The 24,258-nt window shown below is 38.7% G+C and overlaps 2 protein-coding genes across 4 annotated transcripts in view; one reads left to right on the forward strand and one right to left on the reverse strand.

The window, feature by feature from the left end:
• Positions 1-24,258, forward strand: part of LOC143031929 (uncharacterized) — a 53,667-nt gene that overhangs the window by 13,503 nt on the left and 15,906 nt on the right. The window contains exon 3 of one of the 2 annotated variants that reach the window (XR_012967048.1): positions 618-4,004. Coding sequence is in view for 1 of the 2 variants with exons in the window: in XM_076196304.1 (XP_076052419.1) it covers positions 998-2,611 (1,614 nt within the window). In the remaining variant the exon portion in view is untranslated. Of the gene's footprint in view, positions 1-617; positions 5,608-24,258 lie in introns of those variants that run through there. The other variant, XM_076196304.1, reaches the window with a different exon arrangement.
• On the reverse strand, positions 18,575-22,646 carry LOC143031928 (zinc finger MYM-type protein 1-like). 2 transcript variants are annotated; one of them, XM_076196303.1, is made up of 3 exons: positions 22,396-22,646; positions 21,457-21,596; positions 18,575-21,328 (listed from the first exon to the last, which is right to left on the reverse strand). In XM_076196303.1, the coding sequence occupies exon 3, from the start codon at positions 20,078-20,080 to the stop codon at positions 18,854-18,856; it is 1,227 nt and encodes a 408-aa protein (XP_076052418.1). In that variant the 5' UTR covers positions 20,081-21,328; positions 21,457-21,596; positions 22,396-22,646; the 3' UTR covers positions 18,575-18,853. The 2 variants fall into 2 exon arrangements, with proteins under 2 accessions (XP_076052418.1, XP_076052417.1); XM_076196302.1 differs by having other exon boundaries at positions 21,754-22,646.

The following is a 24,258-nucleotide window of genomic DNA, read 5'->3' on the forward strand; positions in this document are numbered from 1 at the left end:
CTCTAACATATCATTACGGTAACTTGATAGACAAAGCTCCCCTGTCCCAGTATAAATGACACCACCTAATTGTTTCCTCCAGCTTATCGAAAAAGCACTGCACTCCAGAGCTCGTTCTAGACGTCCATTCTAAACTGTGGTTTGTATGTCTTAAACGATGTGCCTTGCATCACTTATTTGAGTCAGATGAACTGAATAAACCCTCCTTGAGTTGGTTTAGATTCAGGTCTTGTGAGCCCAAACATGGTATGCTATGAAGTTATATTAGAATACAACTGTTGTGGCCAGCTGGGCCATTGCCCACTTACAAATCTCATGACATGATGAAAAGCCTATAGCAAACTTTGAGTCATTGTGGTTGTTGGGGAATGAGTATGCATGTAGCTATAGGATGATTTTCACCTCATATGTAATGCAAAAGTAGAATGAAATATATGATAGCTCCATATCTATTAGTGTTTCACCCTATTTTATGATAGGTCATGGCATGTATGAATGGTTGGTTTAGGTACAAATTTGAGTATGAAATAGTTTGTGCGCAAAACTTCCACTATCATATTAGAATATGTTGCACACTTTCAGAGATAGATGTCAATAATATAATTACATTTTTTCAGGATGAGGGCAAATATCACCACTTCTTTGGAAGAGCTATCTACAGATTCCATACTTGTCATACTATGAAAAGGACCCAGTGTGACATCTGTGGCACAATTATATCACTAGTCATTTTAGATATCACATGTTGACCCACACTGGAGGGAAGCCTTTCCATTGTGACCTGTAAAGTTATGCCTTTTCACAAAAGGGTTCTCTTACAAAGCATACGATGAGCCACACAGGAGTGAAGCCTCTCCAATATGATCTGTGTAATGTAGCTTTCTGACAAAAGAATCGCTTCAAATTTCATATGATAACCCACATTGGAGAAAAGCCATTCCAGTGTGACCTGTGAGATAAAGCTTTCACACAAAACTGTCACCTTAAAAATCACTTGATGGCCCACACAGAAGAGAAGTCTTTCCAGTATGACTTGTGTGATTCAGCTTTCTCAAAAAAGGATGCTCTCATAAAGCATGCAAGGAGGCACACAAGAGAGAAGCCTTTTGTGTGTGACCTGTGTGTTTCTGCTTTCTCGGAAAAGGGTTCTCTCACACAGCATATGAGGACCCACACAGGAGAGAAGCCTTTCCAGTGTGGCCTGTGTGATTCTGCTTTCTCAAAAAAGAGTCACCTCACACAGCATATGAGAACCCACACAGGAGAGAAGCCTTTCCAGTGTGACCTGTGTGATTCTGCTTTCTCAGAAAAGGGTCATCTCACACAGCATATGAAGACCCACACAGGAGAGAAGCCTTTCCAGTGTGACCTGTGTGATTCTGCTTTCTCACAAAAGGGTCATCTCACACAGCATATGAAGACCCACACAGGAGAGAAGCCTTTCCATTGTGATCTGTGTGATTCTTTTTTCTCACGAAAGAAATATCTCGCAGAGCATATGAGGATCCACACAGGAGAAAAGCCTTTCCAGTGTAACCTGTGTGATTCTGCTTTCTCACAAAAGGGTTCTCTTGCACGTCACATGAGGACCCACACAGGAGAGAAGCCTTTCCAGTGTGGCCTGTGTGATTCTGCTTTCTCAGAAAAGGGTCATCTCACACGGCATATGAAGACCCACACAGGAGAGAAGCCTTTCCAGTGTGACCTGTGTGATTCTACTTTCTCACAAAAGGGTCATCTCACAGAGCATATGAGGACCCACACAGGAGAGAAGCCTTTCCAGTGTGGCCTGTGTGATTCTGCTTTCTCGGAAAAGGGTTCTCTCACACAGCATATGAGGACCCACACAGGAGAGAAGCCTTTCCAGTGTGGCCTGTGTGATTCTGCTTTCTCAAAAAAGGGTGGTCTCACGAACCATATGAGAACCCACACAGGAGAGAAGCCTTTCCAGTGTGGCCTGTGTGATCATGCTTTCTCAGAAAAGGGTTCTCTTGTTCGTCACATGAGGACCCACACAGGAGAAAAGCCTTTCCAGTGTAGCCTGTGTGATTCTGCTTTCTCAGAAAAGGGTCATCTCACACGGCATATGAAGACCCACACAGGAGAGAAGCCTTTCCAGTGTAACTTGTGTGATTCTGCTTTCTCAGAAAAGGGTAATCTCACAGAGCATATGAGGACCCACACAGGAGAGAAGCCTTTCCAGTGTGGCCTGTGTGATTCTGCTTTCTCACAAAAGGGTCATCTCACACAGCATATGAAGACCCACACAGGAGAGAAGCCTTTCCAGTGTGACCTGTGTGATTCTGCTTTCTCAGAAAAGGGTTCTCTCACTAAGCATATAATGACCCACACAGGAGTGAAGCCTTTCCAGTGTGACCTGTGTGATTCTACTTTCTCACAAAAGGGTCATCTCACACAGCATATGAGGACCCACACAGGAGAGAGGCCTTTCCAGTGTGGCCTGTGTGAATCCGCTTTCTCAGAGAAGAGTAATCTCACACGGCATATGAGGACCCACACAGGAGAGAAGCCTTTCCAGTGTGACCTTTGTGTTTCTGTTTTCTCATATAAGAATAATCTCATACAGCATATGAAGAACCACACAGAATAGAAGCCTTTCTAGTGTGACCTCTGTGATTCTGTTTTCTCACAAAATGGTAATCTAGTATATGATGATCCACACAGAAAAGAAGCCTTTCCAGTGTGACCTTTGTGGATTTGATTTCTTACACGAGGGTAATCTCAAACCCACACAGGAGAGAAGCCTATTCAGTGTGACCTCTTGTGATTCTCCTTTCTCACATAAGGGTCATCTCACAAAACAGTGCAGAGTGTGAGGGCCCACATAGGAGAGAAGCCTCTCCAGTGTGACCTGTGCAATTCTGCTTTCTCACTAAAGATTAATCTCACAAAGCATGAGGACCCACACTAGAGAAGCCTTTCTAGTGTGACCTTTGTGATGAAGCTTTCTCATAAAAGAATTACCTCAAATATCACGTGATGATCCATAGGAATGAAACAATTCCTTTATGATGTGTGATTCTGCTTTCTCATGAAAGGATTATCTCACAAAACCTATGAGGCCCACGCGTGAGAGAAGACTTTCCAATGTGATCTGTGTGGTTCTGGTTTCTCACAAAATTGTTCTAGAAAGCACATGAGGACCCACACTGGAGAGAAGCCATTGTGATACTACCTGTGCGATGCAGCTTTCTCACAAAAGAATCACTTCAAAAAACATATGATCCACACAGGTGAAAAGCCTTTCCAGTATGACCTTTGTGAATCCTTGTTTCTTATTAAAGGTTTCTCACACAATATTTGAAGCCCCATGTAGATGGGCGGCCTTTCCAGTGTGAGCTGTGCTATTATGTTTTCTCAGTAAAGGGTTCCCTCATACAGCATATGAGGACCCGCACAGGAGAGAAGTCTTTCCACTGTGACCTGTGCAATTCTACTTTCCCAAAAAAGAGGTCTGTGAGTCTACTTTTTCAGAAAAGGGTTCTCTTACACGGCATATGAGGACCCACACAAGAGGCAAGTCTTTCCAATGCGACATGTATGATTCTGCTTTCTCATGTAAGGGGAATCTTGCACACAGGAGAGAAGCTTTTCCAATGTGACATGTGCAATTCTGCTTTCACACAAAAGGGTTATCTCAGAAAGTATATGATGACTCACACAGGAGAGAAGCCTATCCAGTGTGACTATGACAGTACATAATGACCCACAATGGAGAAGAGCCTTTCTTGTATGATATAGCTTTCAGAAGAGATTTCTCACAAAACATATGAGGACCCATACAGGAAAGAAGCCTCTCATGTGCAACGTGTGTGGTGCAACTTTCTCACAAAAGGGTTCTCTCACAATGCATATGTGGACCCACAATGGAGAGAAGCCATTCCTGTGCACTGCAACTTTATCACAAAAGAATCATCTCAAATATCATGTGATCCCCCCACAATTGAAAACTCACAAAATTGGGAACAAGGACAGAGAGACATGTTCCCCCAATGAAAGAAACAGTGCAAAAACTATACAAGAATTTATGATCAAACTGGATGCTGAAAGATACAAAAGCGGGTCACTATAAGCACAGCTCTCTTCCCATAAAAACAACTATGTAAATACAGGACAGTAGCCTTTCCACCGTGACCTGTGTGATTGTGCTTTCTCACAAATGAGGTCTCAATCATCTTGTGCTGGAGAGAATCCATTCCAGTGTGACCTGTGTGATGAAAAATATTCCCTGTAAGAATTGTGCATGTGTTTGTGCACACATTTCACAACTAGCATACAAAGGAAAAAAGTGTGTGCATAAGGTTTTGAAAATTAAATTAAAATATTGTAATTAAAGATACTAATCCTTTAATTTCATAACAATTAATTCAAAATAAAAGGAATGTGATTTTTAAAATGTGTCAATGACTTTTGAAATATAAGTGTACAATTTCATAATTTTACACATAGTTTGGGATCTTTTGTATGTTCAGTAGTTATACATGACCAGTACTAGTTCAATCCAATGAAATAAATCTAGAACGATGTTATTAGTTTTGTACCCTCAAATTAAATAGTCTGAATACTTGATACAATCTCAATTTTTTTTTTTTTTTTTTACTTTTCAAATTCCATTTGAAAAAGAAAATCACTGTTATTTCCTGGAGAACCCTACATTTCAAGAATAACAAAAGGAGCAAAGAATATGCTGATGAAAAAAATGGCTACTACAAGTCATTGGAATAGTAGAGGAACATTGAAAAAATGCCAAAGCAAAAATCATAATAATTAAGATAAAAGGGAGCTGTTGGCAAGATCCATCCCAACTTTGTACTTCAATTGAAAAGTAAGCAACAGGAAACAAAACAAGGCAACAACTATGTTCGGTAAATAGTGCACAGATATGGTTGCAATCTGTAGCTATTTTTAAATTTACAAATGTAAATAAAATATATACAAATAACTGAATTGCATAGAACTGGTGGATCCTCTTGTCAGATTCAAATGAAGCAAAGGGTGTGAAGTGAAAAAGAACTGCTAGTGAATGGCTGGATGAAATATTGAAAAATGTTGCGCCCATTTACAGGACAGTATCCCGTAGGATGAGGTACAGGAATGGTCAATGTGATTTTTCATCTGGTAGCGGACATGTTACCGCCTTTTGTCTTAACTATCATGATTTTCTTGCTGATGCTACAGAAATATTTAGTTTGATGTTGCAAGAAAAATTAGATACAATATTATATAAAGTGTAACACAAATGGTATTAGTTGCAGCTCAGAATGAAGTTCTGAGACTTGGAAAAGTTGATGGATATTGGAGGAGCCTTGTCTCTAGTGCAGACTGTGAATGAGGATTTAGTCCAATGAATTGAATAAAAAACAAACTTAGAACCTGTTTAGGAGAATGTCATTTGGATAAGTTCATATAAGCTAAAAATTATATGGAAATTAAATTGATTTAGATGTGTATAAAGAGTGGGTGAATGCCAAAAACAAAAGAGAGGAGCAATAAGAAGGTAGAATCAAAATTGAGAATTAGTACTGGACTTATTTTTATATATACTTGGAGTTATTTTTAAAGTTAGAATGGTTAAATGTAACTGTACCTTTGTGATATATATATATATATACATATATATATATATAGTGTTTTATATACATATATATATATATATTCATGTTATTAATCTCATGAATATAAAATACATATTGAATATTTCTATCAGCTCTGTCATTGTCACACAAAGGACTCATGAAATAGAAAATCAGTGCAAATATATATATATATATCCCTAATCATTTATCTTGTTTATGAAAGGCCAAATTTAGGAGGTATTTCTAATTCACAATAAAAATATTACATGGAAATTTACTCAATCTTTTCATCACTAGCCATGAAATCATGATAACTGATACAGAAGTTGGTGAAACTATTGCAAGTAGCAATCACGACTTGGATTCAAAATGCTGAAAAAATTTAGAATAGATACTTGTGTTTTTAAAATACCCGATTTCAGTAAAGCTCAGTTCATAGGACTACGTGAGGAGCTTCAGTTTACAGATTGGGAGGAAAAATTAAGCGAAGGAACTGTAGATCAGATGTGGACAATGTTTCAAAATACGCTTACTAAGATCATTCATACCTAATTCCCGTTTAAGGCCCCCCAAATCAGGCTCGCCGAAAATGGCTTGACAAAGAAACTGAAAAAAGTATTGCTAGCAAGAAACAGGCTTATAAGAAATACAAGTGCTCGGGTGCACCTAATGACTACCAAAGTTATGTAATAATACAGAGAGGTAAAAAAAAAATAAAAGATAAAAATAAAACGAAAAAACAATTCGAAATGAATACCGCTGATAAAGCGAAAGAGAACCCCAAAGAATTCTATAGTTACATTAGAGATAAAAAAAAAAAGTTATTAGGAATCCTATTGGCCCACTATTATCTGCTGACGGTCAACTTGAATATTCAAATGAAGGAATGTGTGATATTTTAAACAACTATTTTGCCCAGTATTTGTAAATGAAACAACTTAAAGTGAACTCCAAACTGAAACCTGTGAAAAGTCTAGGGTGAACTTACAATGATAAATATAACAAAAGAAAATATTGAAAGGTGTATCGAGAAGCTGAAAGTTAATAAAACATCAGAGCCTGACGGTTGGCATCCAAGAATCTTAAAGGAAATGAAAAATGAGATTGTTGTTCCATTAGAAATTATTTTCAAGAAATCCGTAATATCCAGAGATGTCCCGAGAGAATGGAAACTAGCTAACATTATACCCATATAAAAAAAGTGACAAAAAGAAACCAAATAACTATATGCTTATAAGTTTGACTTCAATTGTAGGAAAACGATGGAAACTATCATCAGAGATGCTATCGAACATCATTTAGAAAGTAACTGTTTGATAAATGATAGCCAGCATGGATTCAGATAGAAACATTCTTGCGTGACTAACTTACTCAAATACTACAATACACTCCTCTCGAATTATGACAAAAGAAACAATATAGATTTAATATATCTAGACTTTGCAAAAGCTTTTGATACTGTCCCTCACGAACGAGTACTTACTAAATTAGCTTCACAGGGAATAAGTGGTAGCCTATTAAGTTGGACTAGTGATTGATTGAATGGTCAAAAACAGAGTTGTTCTAAATAACAAAACTTCTAGATGGAAAAATGTTACGAGTGGAATTCCTCAGGGTTCCGTTCATGGGCTACTTCTATTCATAGTATATATGAATTATATAGACCACGGACTAAAACCTATTGTCTCCAAATTTGCTGATGATACAAAAATGTGCGGAATGGCAAATGATCACTTAAACCAATTCAAGAAGATTTAGATGAACTACAGCAATGGTCTGAAAAATGGTTAATGAAATTTAACACAAGCAAATGCAAGGTAATGCACATAGGTAAAAATAACAGTAAGTACGATTACATGTTATTTGGAAGTTCGTTAACAAAAGTGTAAAGAAAAGAGGATCTCGGCGTAATATTCAGTAACGATCTCAAATCATCTAAGCAGTGTATTTCAGCCTCTGAGAAAGCAAATAATATTCTAGGACTGATTGCACGATTTTTTTTTTTTTTTTTCAAAAGTCCATCTCTCATTAAGAAACTATATAAATCATTAGTTCGTCCACATTTGGAATATGCTGTTTCCGTATGGTCACCAAATCTCACTAATGACATTGACAGATTGGAAAAAGTACAATGGCGAGCCACAAAGCTGATTCCAAATATAAAAAAAAATAAAATAAGAAAATCGACGAAAACATTATGAATGCCCCCCCCCCCCGAAAAAAAACCATAGACTCGGAGGTGACTTGGTACAGGTCTTAAAGATTCTAAAGGGAATTGATATCAAAAGTGACAAATAATTTTACACTGAATGGCAGTGCAATGTAGTTCAGTTCGAAGCTTGAAGAATCATTTAGATAAATACCTAAGCAAGATGCTGTAATGACTGTCATTTATTTTATATCTGTTTTGTTATTGTGGTGTGAATGCGAAGGCTTTCAACACAGTAAACCGCCTCCTTTTATGGTTAATTCTCGAAAAGATGGGAGTCCCTCCCAATTTATTTTCTCTGTGTGCTCAAAGGCCTGCAGGAAGGGATGCAAGCACGGCACACTCTCAGAACCGTTTGAAGTAAAGGTTGGAGTTAAGCAGGGCTGTGTCCTTGCACCCACTCTTTTTAACATCCTTTTACTTGCCCTAATAAAGCTCACTCATGCAGCCCTAGGAAGAGATGCTGGCATAAGTATTCAACACCGGCTAGATGGCAGCCTGTTTAACATCCGACGCCTGCACGCCAGAACTAAAGTCTCTTCCACGCAGGTAATAGAACTGCAGTATGCTGATGACTGTGCCATTGTTGCGCATGACGCCGAAGATCTGCAGAATATCCTTGGTGTCTTTTCCTCCACTTTTACTGCCATGGGTCTCAGAGTCAATACCTTGAAAACAGAAATATTTGTTCAAACTATACATCCACCTGAGACACCTCACCTTTATCTCGTCAGTGGAGAACCCGTTAAAACAGTGAGTGTACGTGGCGCGGACGTGGACGGGCGGTTGGCAACTCCGATGGGGGGGGTGGGGCAAAGGGCGCGAGCGTTGGTACCCCCAAGTGGGGGGGGGGGGGCCGCGCAATGCGTGGGTCGACACTCGACAGTGCCAGGGAAGGACCGCGCGTGTGTGGAGGTGTGAATGAATGTGAGCGCAAGTGAGGGAGGGAGACCCAGCTAGGGAGGGAGGGAGGGGCCAGAAGAATTACAAGTTAGGAGGAGACAGAGACAGGGAAATTAGCTGAGGGACCCTGGCGGGTGGGATCGAATCAGCCGATTCATCTCTTTCTTGTATTATATCTATTAGCCTTGAATAGAAACATATCAAATTGGTGACGCATGATCGTCCTTGTCTGAATCCAAATTGCCTTGGATCTAGCACGTTTTTTTTTTTTCTAAATATTTTACCCATCTATTTTTGACAATTCTTTCACAAATTTTTGCTATTGTACTTGTTAGAGAGACTGGCCTATAGTTGGTAGGGTCTTCTTTATTTCCCCCTTTATATATAGATACTATATTTGCTTTTTTCCAATCTTCTGGAACTTTACCTTCTTTCAAGGAACTGTTTATTATGCTATGTATTATGTCTGCCAGTTCATTCCTGCATTCTTTCAAAATCCAGTTTGCTATTTCATCTGGTCCATGCGATTTTCTGACATCAAGATTACTCAAGTGTTTCAATATTTCATTTTTTGTTACTTCTATTTCTTTCATAGGGGGACTTTCTCTTTCCATTCGATCTCTTCAGGTTGTATGTTCTCCCTTGTAAACACTGATTTAAAATGTTTGTTCATAATTTCCGCCATTTCAATTTCCTCTGTGTATTCAACTCCTCCTTGTCTTAATTTCTCCAAATCTTGTTTGTTTTTCAGTTTACAAATCTGTAGAATAGTTTAGGTTGATCTTTACATTTTTCTATGACATCTTTTTCATATATTCTTTTTTCCTCTCTGCACACTTGTACATATTCATCTCTATGACAAGTATATCTTTTTCATTTTTCTGGTCTTTTGTTTTTCTTCCATTTGGTCCAAGCTTTGTCTCTTTTGTCTTTTATCTCCCTACAACTTTTATTGTACCAGCACTTTACATATTCTTTTTCTTGTTTTTGTCTTGGGACATACTTTTCTACTCCTTTTTTTATATATTTTTGTCAAAATATTCCATTTCTCTTCTACTGTTGTATCTTCTTTGTGTATTTCCCAGTTTTCATTTTGGAAGAATTCTCTTATTCTATCAAATTTTGTTTTTTCGTACATCAATCTTCCTTTTTTATATTGTTCATTTCTTTTCATGTATTTTTTCTCATTGAGTTCTAGTTCTATCAATATGTGGTCACTTTTGCTTATTGTTGCCTGGTATTCTATCTTTTCCACTATTTTAGGTTCTGATGTGATTATTAGGTCTAGTCTCGATGGTTCTTCTTCATTTCTATACCTAGTGTTCTCTTGGATCCATTGTGTCATTGTGTGGTCAATAATCATCTCAAGTAGAACACTTCCCCATGAGTCTTCTCCACCCTTTACGGTCATCTCTTCCCAGCATATTTCTTTGCAATTATTGTCCCCTATCATAACTATTCTTCCTCCATCTTCCATTATCTCGTTTAGTATTATTCATGTGTCTTCTAACATGCTTTTGTGTTCATTCTCTTCCCACGAGGCTGTTTTTGGGGGCACGTAGTTTATTACAAACTTTCTGCTCTTCTTATCTCTATCTTCTACTTCTATCACAATCATCTCTACTGTATTCTTCCCATATGTGACACACCTCACGCTTATATCCTTCTTAGTCAGGAACATAACTCCACCCCCTTGTTTTATCTCTCTGTTTCTAATCCAATAATTATATGCATTGTGTCCTATGCTGTTGGGTGGTAGTGGACCTTTTAATTTTGTCTCAACAATTCCCATTATGTCCGGATCTTTTTCTTTCAGATATTTGTTCAGTTCATTCAGTCCTGTTATTAATCCATCTATATACTCTTAACTTTCTGTTATTTCCATTGTATTCTCTGTTTCTTTTGTATTTCTCTCTGTTATTTTCCATTTCTTCAATTTCATATTCACTTTTCTCCAGTAGAATTCTTGTTTTTCTGTCTCCGTTCTGGACTTTTTTTTTTTTTTTTTTTTCTTAGCTTCATGTCTTTTCCTTATTTCCTCCTCTCTTTCCTCTTTATTCATTTCCCTTTTTATCCATACCTTTTTATATTGTTCACTTGTTGCTAGTTTCCCTGTTTTGGATAAGGTATTGTCTGCCGTCGTTTGTGACCTGAATTTAATCTTAATTGGTCTGGTCTTGTCTGTACTATATTTCCCTAGCCTGAATTTCTCTTCGATTTGTTTCATTATTTCTGGCTCATCTTCCTGAACTAATTCAAGTAAATTTCTTACTTTTTCATTTTCCTCTTTGATTCTTGTGGTTCTATCTGGGTTATGTTTCTCTTCCATTCCTAATATAATTATACATTTCTTTCTATCTGTTAAGTCTCTTACTATATTCTCCTTCTGTCTCATCACTTTAATAACTGAGTCTTCAGTTTGTTCTTTCATTTGTTGTTTGATTATGTCAGTAAATGCAACTTTGCTGTTTTCTTGGATTTTTTCCAACCCTCTTTGTTGTCCTTACTATTCTCCTTTAAGACTTTATTCCCCTCTTTTACTTCTTTTAACTGTCTTTTTAATTCTTCAATTTCCTTAGTTAAGTTTTTGTTCGCCTTCTCTAGTTCTTCCAATTTTTCAACCCTCTGCACAATGTTGTTAACGTGACCGAACCTAAGCTCCCAGTGCTCGATCATCTTATCGAGCTTCTCTTCTAGTCTTGTCAATTGGGGGGGGGGCACCCTCTTTAAATCCCTGGAAAATATTATCATCACCTTCTACTGTATTGCTCTTATCTATACTTCTAATCTTTACATTTTTGTTGATTCCGTCCTCTCCAAACTCACCGTCTTCAGTTCGTCTCTTGTTTACATTTCTCCTAGCTTCCTGGACCATGTCATTCTCTTCCTCATTTCCTTCCATTTCCCTCAATATCCCTTCCCTTCTCCTTCCCTATCACTTCCCCACTATTCCACGAGCACTCCCCTTCGCTATAAATACAAAAAGGCACTTCCTGGATGTTGAGATCCACGTAGTTTTTCCTTTTTCATTTGAACACCAATTCTCGCCGTTCATTCGGTGAAAGTGTGTGTGTGTGTGTGTGTGTGTGTGTGTGTGTGTGTGTGTGTGTGTGTGTGTGTGTGTGTGTGTGTGTGTGTGTGTGTGAATACTATTATGATGATAATGAAACACATTTGTAACGATTTGTTTGTAAGGGAGAATGCTATGACAATAATGGAACACCTTTGTAACGATTAAGTTGTGGAATATGACGATAGTGTTTCACTTGTAGATTGTGTACTGTAATGATTTTATTATGGAAATGTCATGGGCTCTGTAATGTTGGCGTTGCTTTGCCTTTTGCAAATTGTGTACTTGTGGTGTAAATGTGGTGCACATATGTGTGCACAGTTGGCACCCCTAGCACGGGGTCAAAAGGTCACGGCCGGTGTAGGAAGGAGGGCGCACGACGGTGTGCGCGTCAGTGTGTGTGGAACGAGAAGATGCAAGTGGAACTCTAACACGATTAGGATTAGCAGAGCTAGTGGGTTTAGGTAAGGTAGATTGTAGAGTCAGAGAAGTGAGTGTATCAGGGAATTGAAAGTGAAGCAGAAACAACCAAAGAAACGGAAAACCACGGAAATCAAGTGAGTTACAAGTAGTACAGCACTCCCATTATTGTTGGAAAATGTTGAATAAAGCTTGAAGTTGGGAATGATATTTAATATTATTCCTCAAGTCATATGTCACCCTTCACTGTAGTATTCCAGCTGTGATATTTATATCCTCCTTTTATGCGTCCTCCTATCCGAGAGTTGACACTTTGACGTGGTGGATATGCTTGAGAATCTTAATGATTACAAAAGCTGTCGATAGAGAGGAAATCTCTGCAGGGTTACCCGTATCGAACAGGTTTTGTAAGAAAGATCAAACAAAGAGCAGCTCACACGCACAGTCGCAGGACCCACTGCTAACTGGCACGTCCCTGATGGCGAGCAGGGAAATTTCTCATAGATATATGGGATACCGTCATAATGACGGCGTGGACCATTGGGCACCCTATAGATATATAGGGCTTCACCGAATATAACGTATAAGGTCACACCGCAGAAATATCTCACCAGAAACAGCTGGCAAGGAGGTGAGATTTCTGCCAACCGAATGTGAGTAAGCACTATCCAAGTAGATCAAAGTCTTGGGCATTAAACAAGAAGAAAATGAAGATCTATACCTACAACGTAAGAACTCTCTCAGAAGACCACAGGCTGAAGAGTTTAATGGAAGAACTAGACAATATCGAGTGGGACACTGTAGGACTGAGCGAAGTCCGAAGAGTGGAAGAAAAGCTGATACAATTACAAGATGGTCACCACCTGTTCTACGATAGAGTTAAGGACAAAGAAATATCTAGTGGAGTAGGATTCTTGATAAACCGAGAGGTTGCCGATAATGTAATCAAGTTCAGTAGTTTATCAGACATGGTAGCTTGAATTGTTATTAGGCTGTGTAAAAGGTACACTCTAAGGATAGTTCAGGATTATGCACCAACTTCACAGAGTTCAGACGATGAAATTGAGTCCTACGATGATCTAATACTGGATCAAGGAAAAAGTAATAGGCGACTTTAATGCTAAAGTGAAGGAGAAGATTGGAGATGAGTCGTGCATTGGGAAGTTTGGAGTAGGTGAAAGAAATGACAGAGGCGAGATGTTAGTAGATTTTGTAGAGAACTACAACATGTGGGTAATGAACACTTTCTTCCAAAAGTGTGTGGGTCGCACATGGACCTGGAAAAGTCCAAATGGAACAACAGAGAACGAAGTAGACTTCATATTAGAAGAGGAGAGCAAGAGCGTTAGCAATGTTACGGTCATAAATAAAGTCAACATAGATAGCGACCATAGAATGGTAGGTTGCACAGTTAAATTCAACTTCAGAGCCGAGAGAAATGAACTAGTTTTAAGAAAGAAAATCAGCCCTGCAAAGGTTAAGGATAAGAAGAGGAAATTTCAAATAGAAATTAAAAATAGATTCGAAGCGCTAAGATCCAACGAGGAGATCGTTGAAGATATGAATTTAAATTTAGTGAATACCATTAGGGAATCAGCAGAAAACGTAATAAGTACAGAAAGTATTGAAGAAAACGAATACTAAAGCTACAAATGACCTAATTGAAAGAAGAAGGACCACGCAGATTAAAAGCAGGAAAGAAATAGAAGGAGTAGAACTAAACAAGCTTAAAGGCAGAGGAGATCAGACAAAAGAAAGAAAAACAGGGATGAAACAGAGGAAATTATTCGGAAAGGTAAGAGTATCAAAGGGACCAAGCGCAGACATGCTTTAAGAAGACAGCAAATGATTGATATGTTTGAAAAATAGAAATGGAGAAATCATTAACTGTAGAGACAGAATGGTAAAAAGAGTGGAAGAATTTTATCACGAGCTTTACTCGTCGAAGACCGTAGTTGAGTCAGTAAGTCCATCTGCAGACGTTAGTAGTGTACAAGAGACTGCAAAGGAAGAAGTAGAATTTGCTCTAAAAACTATGAAACGAGGAAAAGCACCTGGGGGAGATGGTATATCGATAGATCTGTTGAAAGACGCAGGGAAAGACGTTCATATTAAGTTAGCTCAGTCGTACACTCAGTGCTTACGCCAGCTCGAAAGCGTTCCTGAATCGTGGTGTAATGCTATAGTGATTTTGCTTCATAAAAAAGGAGACCTGAAGGACCTTAGTAACTATCGACCAATTAGCTTACTATCAAATGTATATAAAGTGATCTCCAAGATCCTTACAAAAAGACTAAGCCAAGTTTTAGACGGAAACCAACCGAGATAACAGGCAGGCTTTATAGGAGCGGATATTCGACCCTAGACCATTTGCAGGCGACAAAACAATTAATCGAGAGAACGACAGAATACAATATACCTCTTCGTTTAGCTTTTGTGGATTACGAGAAAGCCTTTGACTCGGTAGAACAAATAGCAGTATTAAACTCGTTACTCACTCAGGGTACAAACGAACACATCGTAAGGTTTTTAGAAAAGATTTATGCGAAAGGTACCGCTATAATTCGACTACACATATATACAGAAAATATCAAGATCAAGAAAGGAGTACGGCAAGGCGATACCATTTCACCCAAATCATTTACAGCTTGTTTGGAAGAGATTTTCAGAAGGTTGAGTTGGGAAGAGATAGGTTTGAAGATTAATGGCGAATATTTGAACGACCTAAGATTTGCAGATGACCGTATTCTTATTTCAGAAAAAGCGGAAGACTTGCAAGATATGCTGAGTAATCTGAACAAGGAAAGTCTCAAAGTAGGCTTATAAATGAATAAGAGTAAAACCAAAGTAATTTTTAACACGAAAGTTCAAAGTAAAGAGATTATAATCGATGGTGAGAGTCTTGAAGAAGTTGAAGAGTATAATTATTTAGGCTAGATGGTGAAAGTGACGAAAGATCATGATAATGAAATAAAAAGACGCATTACAATTGGTTGGAAAGTGTTTGGTATGATAAAATCCTGAGAGGCCCTCTACCTTTATGTTTGAAACGTAAAATTTACAATCGATGCATTCTGCCAGCAATAATCTACGGGTGTTGAGACTTGGAAACTAACGAAGGCGATGGAAACCAAACTAAGGACTGCACAGAGGAGAATGGAGAGATCAATGATAGGAATAACGCTGAGAGACCGAAAGAGAGCAAGTTGGGTGAGAGAGCAGACCAGAGTGAAAGATATTGTGGAGGCCGTAAAAGAGAGGAAGTGGAACTGGGCAGGTAAGTTAGCGCGAACGACTGATGAGCGATGGAGCAAGTGTGTTACTGAGTGGACGCCGCGAGATAGGAAGCGTGGAAGAGGGAGACCAGACAGAAGGTGGAGAGACGATCAGACGTGGCAGAGGATGGCGCGGTCATGTGAAACATGGAATGCTATGGAGGAGGCCTTTGTTCAGCAGTGGACTCGGGATGGCTGATTGGAATTGATTTATGCGTCCCACATACATCACTTCAGTTTTATTTTTGTTCGTTTTAGACCATTTCTTTCTAGTGCTGTGATCCGTCTCTCCACCTAGTCCAGTTGCTCTATCGTTCCAATAATCACAACTGCACCATAAAAATAAAAATAGACATGGAAAATATATATAGAAATAGAAAATCGATATAGAAAATAGAAGTAGAAAATAGAAATATAAAATATAAAACATAGAACAGAAAATATAAGTACAAAAATAGAGAAGATATATATAAAAAACGTACACTTTCACCTTTACGTCTTGTTTGTTTACATACGACATCATAGCCCGTCAAGCATTAAGTTGCCCTCCTTCAGCTATCTAAATAGCTTGTTTTCATGGCTGTGTTTTGTACAGGTTAAACAAGTGTGTCTTCTTGAATTCGTAAGTGCATTGGTATGGGGGTAAGATAGCTAGTGCATGTGTAGTATGTTCGCATTTGCAGTATGAGTGGGAAGCGAGCGAAGTGACCTGAATCAGCTGGGGGATTTGAAATGTGAAAAATTTTAGAAGCTATTTGCAAAGGTATATTGAGGAAATGGTCAATAGATTAGATTCGCAGCAATGGTAAATTGTTGTGCCCGTACCTTGCAATGGTAAAAAACTTTATACACTCACACATATGTGGCTCTTCCTGAAAAATAGGATACAAGTATGGAAAAAAAAATAAAGGACAATTTTTGAATTTATAGTTTCACCCTACCAAAGATTTTTGTATGTGGCTTATGTGTTTCTGGTGAGATATGTATTGTATATATTGATGGTGTACATCATTTCCGTCACAAATGCGTAGTTTTCAAGAAAATATATAAATTTATGCCTATCTTTCCTCTCCAAAGATTTTGGGGGTATTGGCTGCATGTTATTCCTGAAAAATAGAATATGTGGCTTATGTGTTTCTGGTGAGATATGTAGTGTATATATTGATGGTGTACATCATTTCCGTCACGGTGTACATCATTTCCGTCACAAATGCGTAGTTTTCAAGAAAATATATAAATTTATGCCTATCTTTCCTCTCCAAAGATTTTGGGGGACCTCTTGGAAATCGGGGTTTTTGGGTGGGGAGCATGAAATTGAGTACAAACAGGTGTACAATCAACAACACATAAAAAATATATGGAAATACATTAATTACACCTTTGAGTAGCAGTGGTGAGGGCTCACGCGATCGTAGCCATGTTGTTTTTGAGCAGCGTTAACAACGATTCGTAATATTTTTGGCTGTATCAGCTACATTTAGCGAAGCGCATTCCAGCCGCAGAAGAGTTGCTAACCCTAAAATTGGGAATAAATTCATGAAGCTTCGAGAGGACCGAGAGTTGCAATTTTGTGTACAGCTAACCTAACCTCAATAACGTAACGTAACCAAGCCTAACAAAACCTAACCTAACCATCTGAAGGGCAAGGTAGATGAAGGAGCGTCACGGCCTGTGTTAAATCCCTATCTTGGATCACCTCTACCATATTTCTTGAAGTTATTTGTTGGGAGCAATCCAGTCTCTCCTTCAGGATGCTTAGCAGCGTGGAAAAAGTTACCTTGGTTTTCCTCATAGTATGCCACAAGCCAGTAAGGTGTAGGGGAGTGGTGAGCTTTGGGAGCATGTTCAGCATCATCAAAGAGGTTGGAACAGTACCTAATCATTCTGTCAGCTACATTGTTTGATTGAACGATCTCAGCAATTAGGTTGTCATCTATAAGGGAATTTATTACCTTGTATGGTTTTGGCAGCATTATCAGATGTAAATGTCATGTAGAATTGATTAGAAAGTCACCATTGTATTTGAGAATGATAGGGAGAACTGTTGTGAGAGGCTTGAGACCAGAGTGGATGACATAGTGAGATAAAGTTGTGTATATATTGATTATCTGAAGGATGCCAGTACAGGACTCAGCTGATGACCTGCAGGGTCTTCCAGCATGAAACAGCGGCAGGAGGAGTACAAGACAAAGAAAATACCAAGGAGACAGTGATTCAAGTAATCAAAAAGAAAGGTAACTTAGGGACACAGTGGATAAAAAAAGATGCATCATAATCTATGGCATTAAAGAGAAGCATGATGTACCCAGATATCAGAGGGGAAAGGAAGAGAAAGAGATCGCTAAGGAAATTCTGAAAGAATTACAAACAGATGAATTAGGCTGGGATCGGGAAATCGAGGAAACCCATAGAATGGGCAGATGCTCCAAAGAAAAACAGTACAGGCCACTGAAAGTAAAGCTTAGATCTCAAACATTTGCAGAGGAAATACTATCCAGAACAACAAAATGAGCTAATAGTGAACATTACAGAAATATATGGATAAAAAAGAAATGAGTGAGAGCGAAAAAGAACTTAGGAACGAAGCAAATGAAAAGAATGAAAAAAGAACTGAAATTGAAAAAAACAAGTTTTTTTGGAGAGTGGTGGATCTGAGGCTGAGAAAATGGTATATAAGGAAAATGGAAGCAAAGAAGACAGAAAAAGACGAGTAGAAAGGAAATTAAAAATAGCTTATACTAATATTGGTGCATTGGCTGCATGTTATTGTGGCAAAGTAGCATGCAGTTGATACTTTAGGGTCTATATGGGGCGCCCCTATGGACCAGAGCCACACATCATTTTGTCTGTGATAGAGGAAAACTCTGTACATAGAGAAATGATGACACTTTTATACTATGACTGTCCCTCCGTTATGCTGTCCCCCCAACCCCTTGTTACTGTCCTGTACCATTTCTCTGAATATTTATTTCCTTTTCTCGCCTACCTACCCTGTGGTGTGGGCAAAACAATACTGCCACCAAGTATTTCCACTTGAATCATAAAAGGCGACAAAAAAGGGGCGGGGGATGCAGGGCCGTTTCTAGCTTTGTGGGGGCCCTAGGCAAGAGGCAGTTAGGGGCCCTCAAAAGTTAGAGAGCTAGACAGATTGGTATTTCATTTATACCTGTGAAGTTTGCCAAACAGTAATTAAACGATTTCTATATCTTTTGATGGTGTTAAAGGATGCAAGTAACTATTACACCATATTTATTTATTTAAACATTTATTTTAACTTAACATCACAGTCTCTGAATACAAACCACACTTCAAAATATTGGTAACTTAACATCACAGTCTCTGAATACAAACCACACTTCAAAATATTGGTAACTTAACATCACAGTCTCTGAATACAAACCACACTCCAAAATAGTAGTAACTTAACATCACAGTCTCTGAATACAAACCACCACCAACTGCATTGTATTGGGCTCAAAATCTCTGCTTTCTGGCTTTTTTTACTAGCAAAATCATCAATGATGTCTTCATACAACACGTCTTTCCCCACTTCATGGTTGATGCTGATTATTGCAAGACCACTGAGTCGCTCCTGCCCCATAGATGATCTTAAATAGGTCTTGATGAGTTTCAGCTTCGAAAAGCTCCTCTCTGCTGAGGCCACAGTCACAGGCAGAGTACAGGCAATTCTCAGTGCAACCCACAGATTGGGATACAATTCCTCAAAATGTTTTTTGTGGATAAAGGTGAGGAGCTCAAGAGCAGTCATTTCGTCTGAGGGCAAACTTGGTAAGTGTTTAACTTCCATAGCCAGTTCCTTTCCATCAATGTCACTTTCATTTCCAGAGGTTAATGTCTTGCATAGTTTGTCACACTGGTTGTTCAATGACTGATCATCCAGTTTCTGGAAATTGACCAGCACTCCAAATTGGTCTCTTACTTCACTCAGAGTTTTAAATCTATCAGTTAAGGATTGAATGGTAGTGTCAACAACAACATTAAAGAATATTATTTCTAGCCTCTTCACTGCATCTGCAATGGGCTCATCTGCGGCCCCATAAGCAAAGTGTCTTTTTGTACTTCTTAATCTCTTTTCTTTGAGTACAGCCTCTACATTAATTTTCTCACACATATCTTTAGCAGAGACTTGAGCTGAAGTGAATCCAATTCTGTAATTAGTCAGAGATGTTTTCGCTTTAGTAAGGAGGTCAACTGCCACATCAAGCTGCATTTTAGGAGACTGCAGGAGCTTACTGACATGGTTCACAATGTGTAGAATGTCATACCATATGACTGTGCAAATGATAAATCGGTATGACCCCACCTCTTCTGCCAAACTTTGGGTTTCAACCTTGGTCAGAGGATCAGACACTTCCCTGACCTTCAACAAAGCTTCCCTTATATTAGAGGCCTGATACCGCACAGCTTCTATGCTATTAATACGGCTCTCCCATCTTGTGTCACTCCAGGTCTTGAGTGCAACAGTGACATAATCTTTTAGGATTGCCCATCTTTGTGGTGAGGCTGAAAATAGGTTGTACAGTTTCTGAACAGTGCCGAAATAGCTAGTGGCATCTATTGAAGCTGTTGCTGCATCAGATATCATCAAGTTTAGGGAATGTGCTCCACATGGAACTTAGAGTGCACGAGGGTTCTTCTCAAGAAGTCTGGCTTGAACTCCTTTGTTTCTCCCTTTCATGTTGGCACCATTATCATATGATTGTCCTCTGCAATCTTCAAGGAGAATATTCAGTTACTTCAGTTTCTTTATAATTAGAGATGACAAACCAAGACCTGTTGTTTCAGAAGCTACAAGGAACCCCATAAAATGTTCCTTAATTTCTGGTTTCTTATCCATTTTGACAGTCCTTATGACGACTGACATCTGTTCTTGATGGCTTACATCGGGAGTACAGTCCAAAATAATTGAATAATATTTGGACTGTTTAACTTAAGTCACCATTGTATCCATTATTTTAGTACTGACTGAAGCAATAAGTTCATTTTGGATGATATTTCCAAGGTAGCTGGAATGACTGAACTGGCCACTCTCAACACGCTCAATGTGCTGCTTCATGACAGGATCAAATTTAGCAAGCAGCTCCACCTCTTTTAGAAAATTCCCATTATTCTGCTGGTGTAACGTGTTTGATGAACCTCTAAATGCAAGATTTCTCTCGGCTAAGGATTGGATAATGGCGATCAAGCGAGTCAGGACATCTCTCCAGCGCCTCTTTTCAGCCTACAATAGTGTTCTTTCAGCTTGGTCTATTGTCTTTCCAGTTTGCAAACGGAGTTGTAAATCTTTCCAGGTTGCCATGTGCGCTATGTGTGCTGGACTGCTTTCATGACTTTTCAAAAGTGTGCCTATGTTTTTCCAGTCTGTCAGTCCTTCTGTCACTAACTTTTGTTCTTTGGTTGAAAATAATTTACAACAAAAGCAATAGAGAGCATTTTTTGTTTTTGAGTAGATAAGCCAAGTCCGCTTCATCTTTTCTCCATTAACCAATGTTCTAAAAAAATAATGATAATGAAAACTTCTTCCGTCTTCTTTTTTGGGAAATGTGAAATCAGAACTAATCTGAAATGGCCCTCTACCTACTGCATCCGTTCTAAATGCATCAGACAGAATGGTTGGCCAGTTAGCAGGATCTAGTGGTTTAGAATAAATGGGAGGCTGCTCAGAAGTAGATGATGCCTTCTGTGGTTCTGGGGAATGTGGTGGTCTTGGTGGCAGTACAGCTTCCTGGACAGATCCTGATGAATGTGATGGCACTGGAGCATCCTGTTCAGGAAGTTTCAGAATATTCCTCTGGCTTGCTGTCTGGAGCTCCAATATATTTTAGAATTGATCCTGCAAAATTACAAATTTCCTTAGATGATTAGGCGTTAGTCTAAAATAATACTCACCATTCAGAAAACATAATAAAACCAAACTTTAATATGTTTCTTTAAATTATTAAATAAACGATAATGAATTACCTTTTTCTTTTGACCATTTTTCTTCGTCAAATTTCTTTTTCTTTCGTTTCTCTGCTCCGCTGAGATAAATTCGTTTTGATGCCATTACGGGAATGATGATTGGCGAGTCTTAGAGTCTAATGTAGGCCTAGCACAGAAATCTGTTAAGTGAAAACCTTATAAATACATGGAATCAATTTTACATACACGATATTCGAGTAGAATAAATATGATTATTTTTATCAGTATAGGCCTAAAACAGATATCTGTAAAGTGTAAACCTTTTAAATACCCTTAAATAAAAATAATTCTACATACACGAAATTCGGGTAGACCTGAAAGGTGAACAGATGGGTGATTGTTGAGCCTGTGGTTATCTTAATATTATATACAAACTAGAGAAACGGACCACACGACAAACGGAATAGAATTCATGTATTTTTGTCACTTCCTTTTGAGCTAACCTCGGTCCTGCCATCTAGTGTTTTTTTCATTAGGTAGGTGAAGTGAGAAAATAAATAATCATAATTTTTATAATAAAGAAATAAGCGAATAAATTAATAAGGGATTGGATAAAATATCGATACAAAATAAACAAAATTGAACATATGAACATATATGAACATTAAATATTGAAAAAGGTGGAAGAGGTAAACATTCCATAGAATACAAACATTTCCTATTGTGCATACAAATATGATAAAAGGAATTCCAACTTACAGTCACAGAACACACAAACTTACAAATTTACACTATTAGAAGCTAAGCATGAAGCGACCAAAGAGTAAACAAGAACGCTGGTGATGCCAATTCCAGTGACAAATAAAGCCAAACAATTGGACAAAGAATAGTAAGCTAATGGCCAAAAAGAGTTTGTAATCAACAATTAATAAAATCTGTAGCCATAAGCCCTAGCTTAGTGAACACATAAATGAATAAATAAAGCCAATTAATGCTTACCATATTATATCTTTAGATTAAATAAGATGTAGGTGATTTTTAACAAGATAGTATTATTATCAGACGATCAAAACATTTCAAACAATAACAAACACTGCAAGAGGCGTGTTGTTGTTTTGCGTCGGCGAGCGGGAGAGGCACAGGCTCATATTTGACCTTCGGTAGCGTTACCTAGCTATTGGGCCGGCCGGGGGCCCCCTGGTAGGTTGGGGGCCCTAGGCAATCGCCTATACCGCCTATAGCTAGAAACGGCCCTGGGGGGATGGGATTAAGAGTCCTACTACCTGTAGCCCCAAAAGGGGACATTCCAAAAAATGAAAGTAAAGGCATAAGAGGGTCTGGGAGCTTTCCAACCAATACCCTAAGGTTTGGGTCTTTTAATATGCGTGGATGTGGTACAAATGAGAGTAAAAGGGAAGAGATAGGCAGTATGTTTGTGAGACGGAAGATGAATGTACTGGCTTTTTTAATGAAACTAAAATGAAAGGAAAGGGCAACTGTGAGTTTGGGAGTGTAGCTGGGAGGTGTTCAGGAGTGAAGAGGGGACGAGGGAGAGAAGGGGTGGCTATACTAGTAAGTGAAGAGATAAGTGGGTAGTGAAGTGGAAAAAGGTGTCATCAAGGTTGATGTGGATGAAGGTGAAGCTGGGAAAGGAGATGTGGGTTTTTGTAAGTGTGTGTGGGCCTGGTAGTGAGAAGAGAATGGAGGAAAGGGAGGTATTTTGGGTATATATAAATGCGTGCATAGAGGGATTAGGGAGAAATGTCAGTGTAGTTGTATTGGGAGACCTAAATGCTAGGGTATGAAATGAACCAATTGACGAAGTGATTGGGAAGTATGGAGTTCCAGGTAAAAATCGTAGTGGAGATTGTCTTGAAAGAGAGTGATGATAGCAAATACAGTGTTTTGGAAGAAAGTCAAGGTGGTGGTGGATGGAAGGGTGGCAGATAGAGCATTAATGGACTATACTTGTATAGTGGTGACCAGGAGTATGGTAGGAAGAGTTAAGGATGCACATGTTCTAAGGGGAGAGAGTGGGGGAATATCAGATCATTTTTTGGTGGAAGGTAAATTGAGAGTGGAGAAAGAGGAAAAGGGCAGAAGGTAGGGAGGTACTTACAGTGAACTACTTAAATGAGGAAAAAAAAAAAAAGGAAAATGAGTGTAAGAAGAAATTGAGAGAGGAGTGGGAGGGAGTAAAGGATAGAGTACAACTAGGAGTGGAGGAGGAATGGGGATGGTTCAAAGAGGGAGTCATAAGATGTGCAAAGATGGTGTGTGGAACAAGGAGGGCGGGAGGAAAAAGAAGGAAGGGTAGTGAGTGGTGGGATGAGGAAGCAAAGAAGGGAGTAGAAGAGAAGAAGCAAGCATTCATAGATTGGCTATAAATTAGGACGAGGGAATCGTATGAGAGGTACAAAGTAAAGAGAAAGGAAGTTAAGCATAAGATAAAGGAAGCAAAGAGGAGAGCAGATGTGAAATGGGGAAAGAGTATGACAGAAAATTTTGAAAGTAATAAAAAGATGTTTTGGAAAGAAATTAAAAGAGGAAGAGGTGAATCAAGTAAAGAAGAAAAGGTAAAAGGTGCAGATGGAGAGATGATAATGGAAGAGAAGGCAGTGAGAGGAAGATGGTCAGAGTATTTTAGGGAGTTGCTAAATGTGAAGGAGGATAGGGAGGGAAAGGTAGTTGCAATGGGAAGCACTAAGAAAATGAAAGTGATGAGTGAGGAAAATGGAGGAGAAATAGGGAAGGATGAAGTGGAAGCAGCTGTTAAGATGATGAGAGCAGGTAAGGCACCTGGGTTGGATGGATGCCATGCAGAATGTCTGAAGAAAGGAGGTACAGTGATGGTGGATTGGC

Source organism: Oratosquilla oratoria, chromosome 12 (assembly GCF_046742065.1).
Source record: "Oratosquilla oratoria isolate Oo_2021 chromosome 12, ASM4674206v1, whole genome shotgun sequence".
Classification (NCBI taxonomy): domain Eukaryota; kingdom Metazoa; phylum Arthropoda; class Malacostraca; order Stomatopoda; family Squillidae; genus Oratosquilla; species Oratosquilla oratoria.

What these genes read in the sequence shown, in the direction of transcription:
- LOC143031928 (XM_076196303.1), bottom strand. Translation starts at nt 20,080, where the DNA reads ATGATATCTGATGCAGCAACAGCTTCAATAGATGCCACTAGCTATTTC.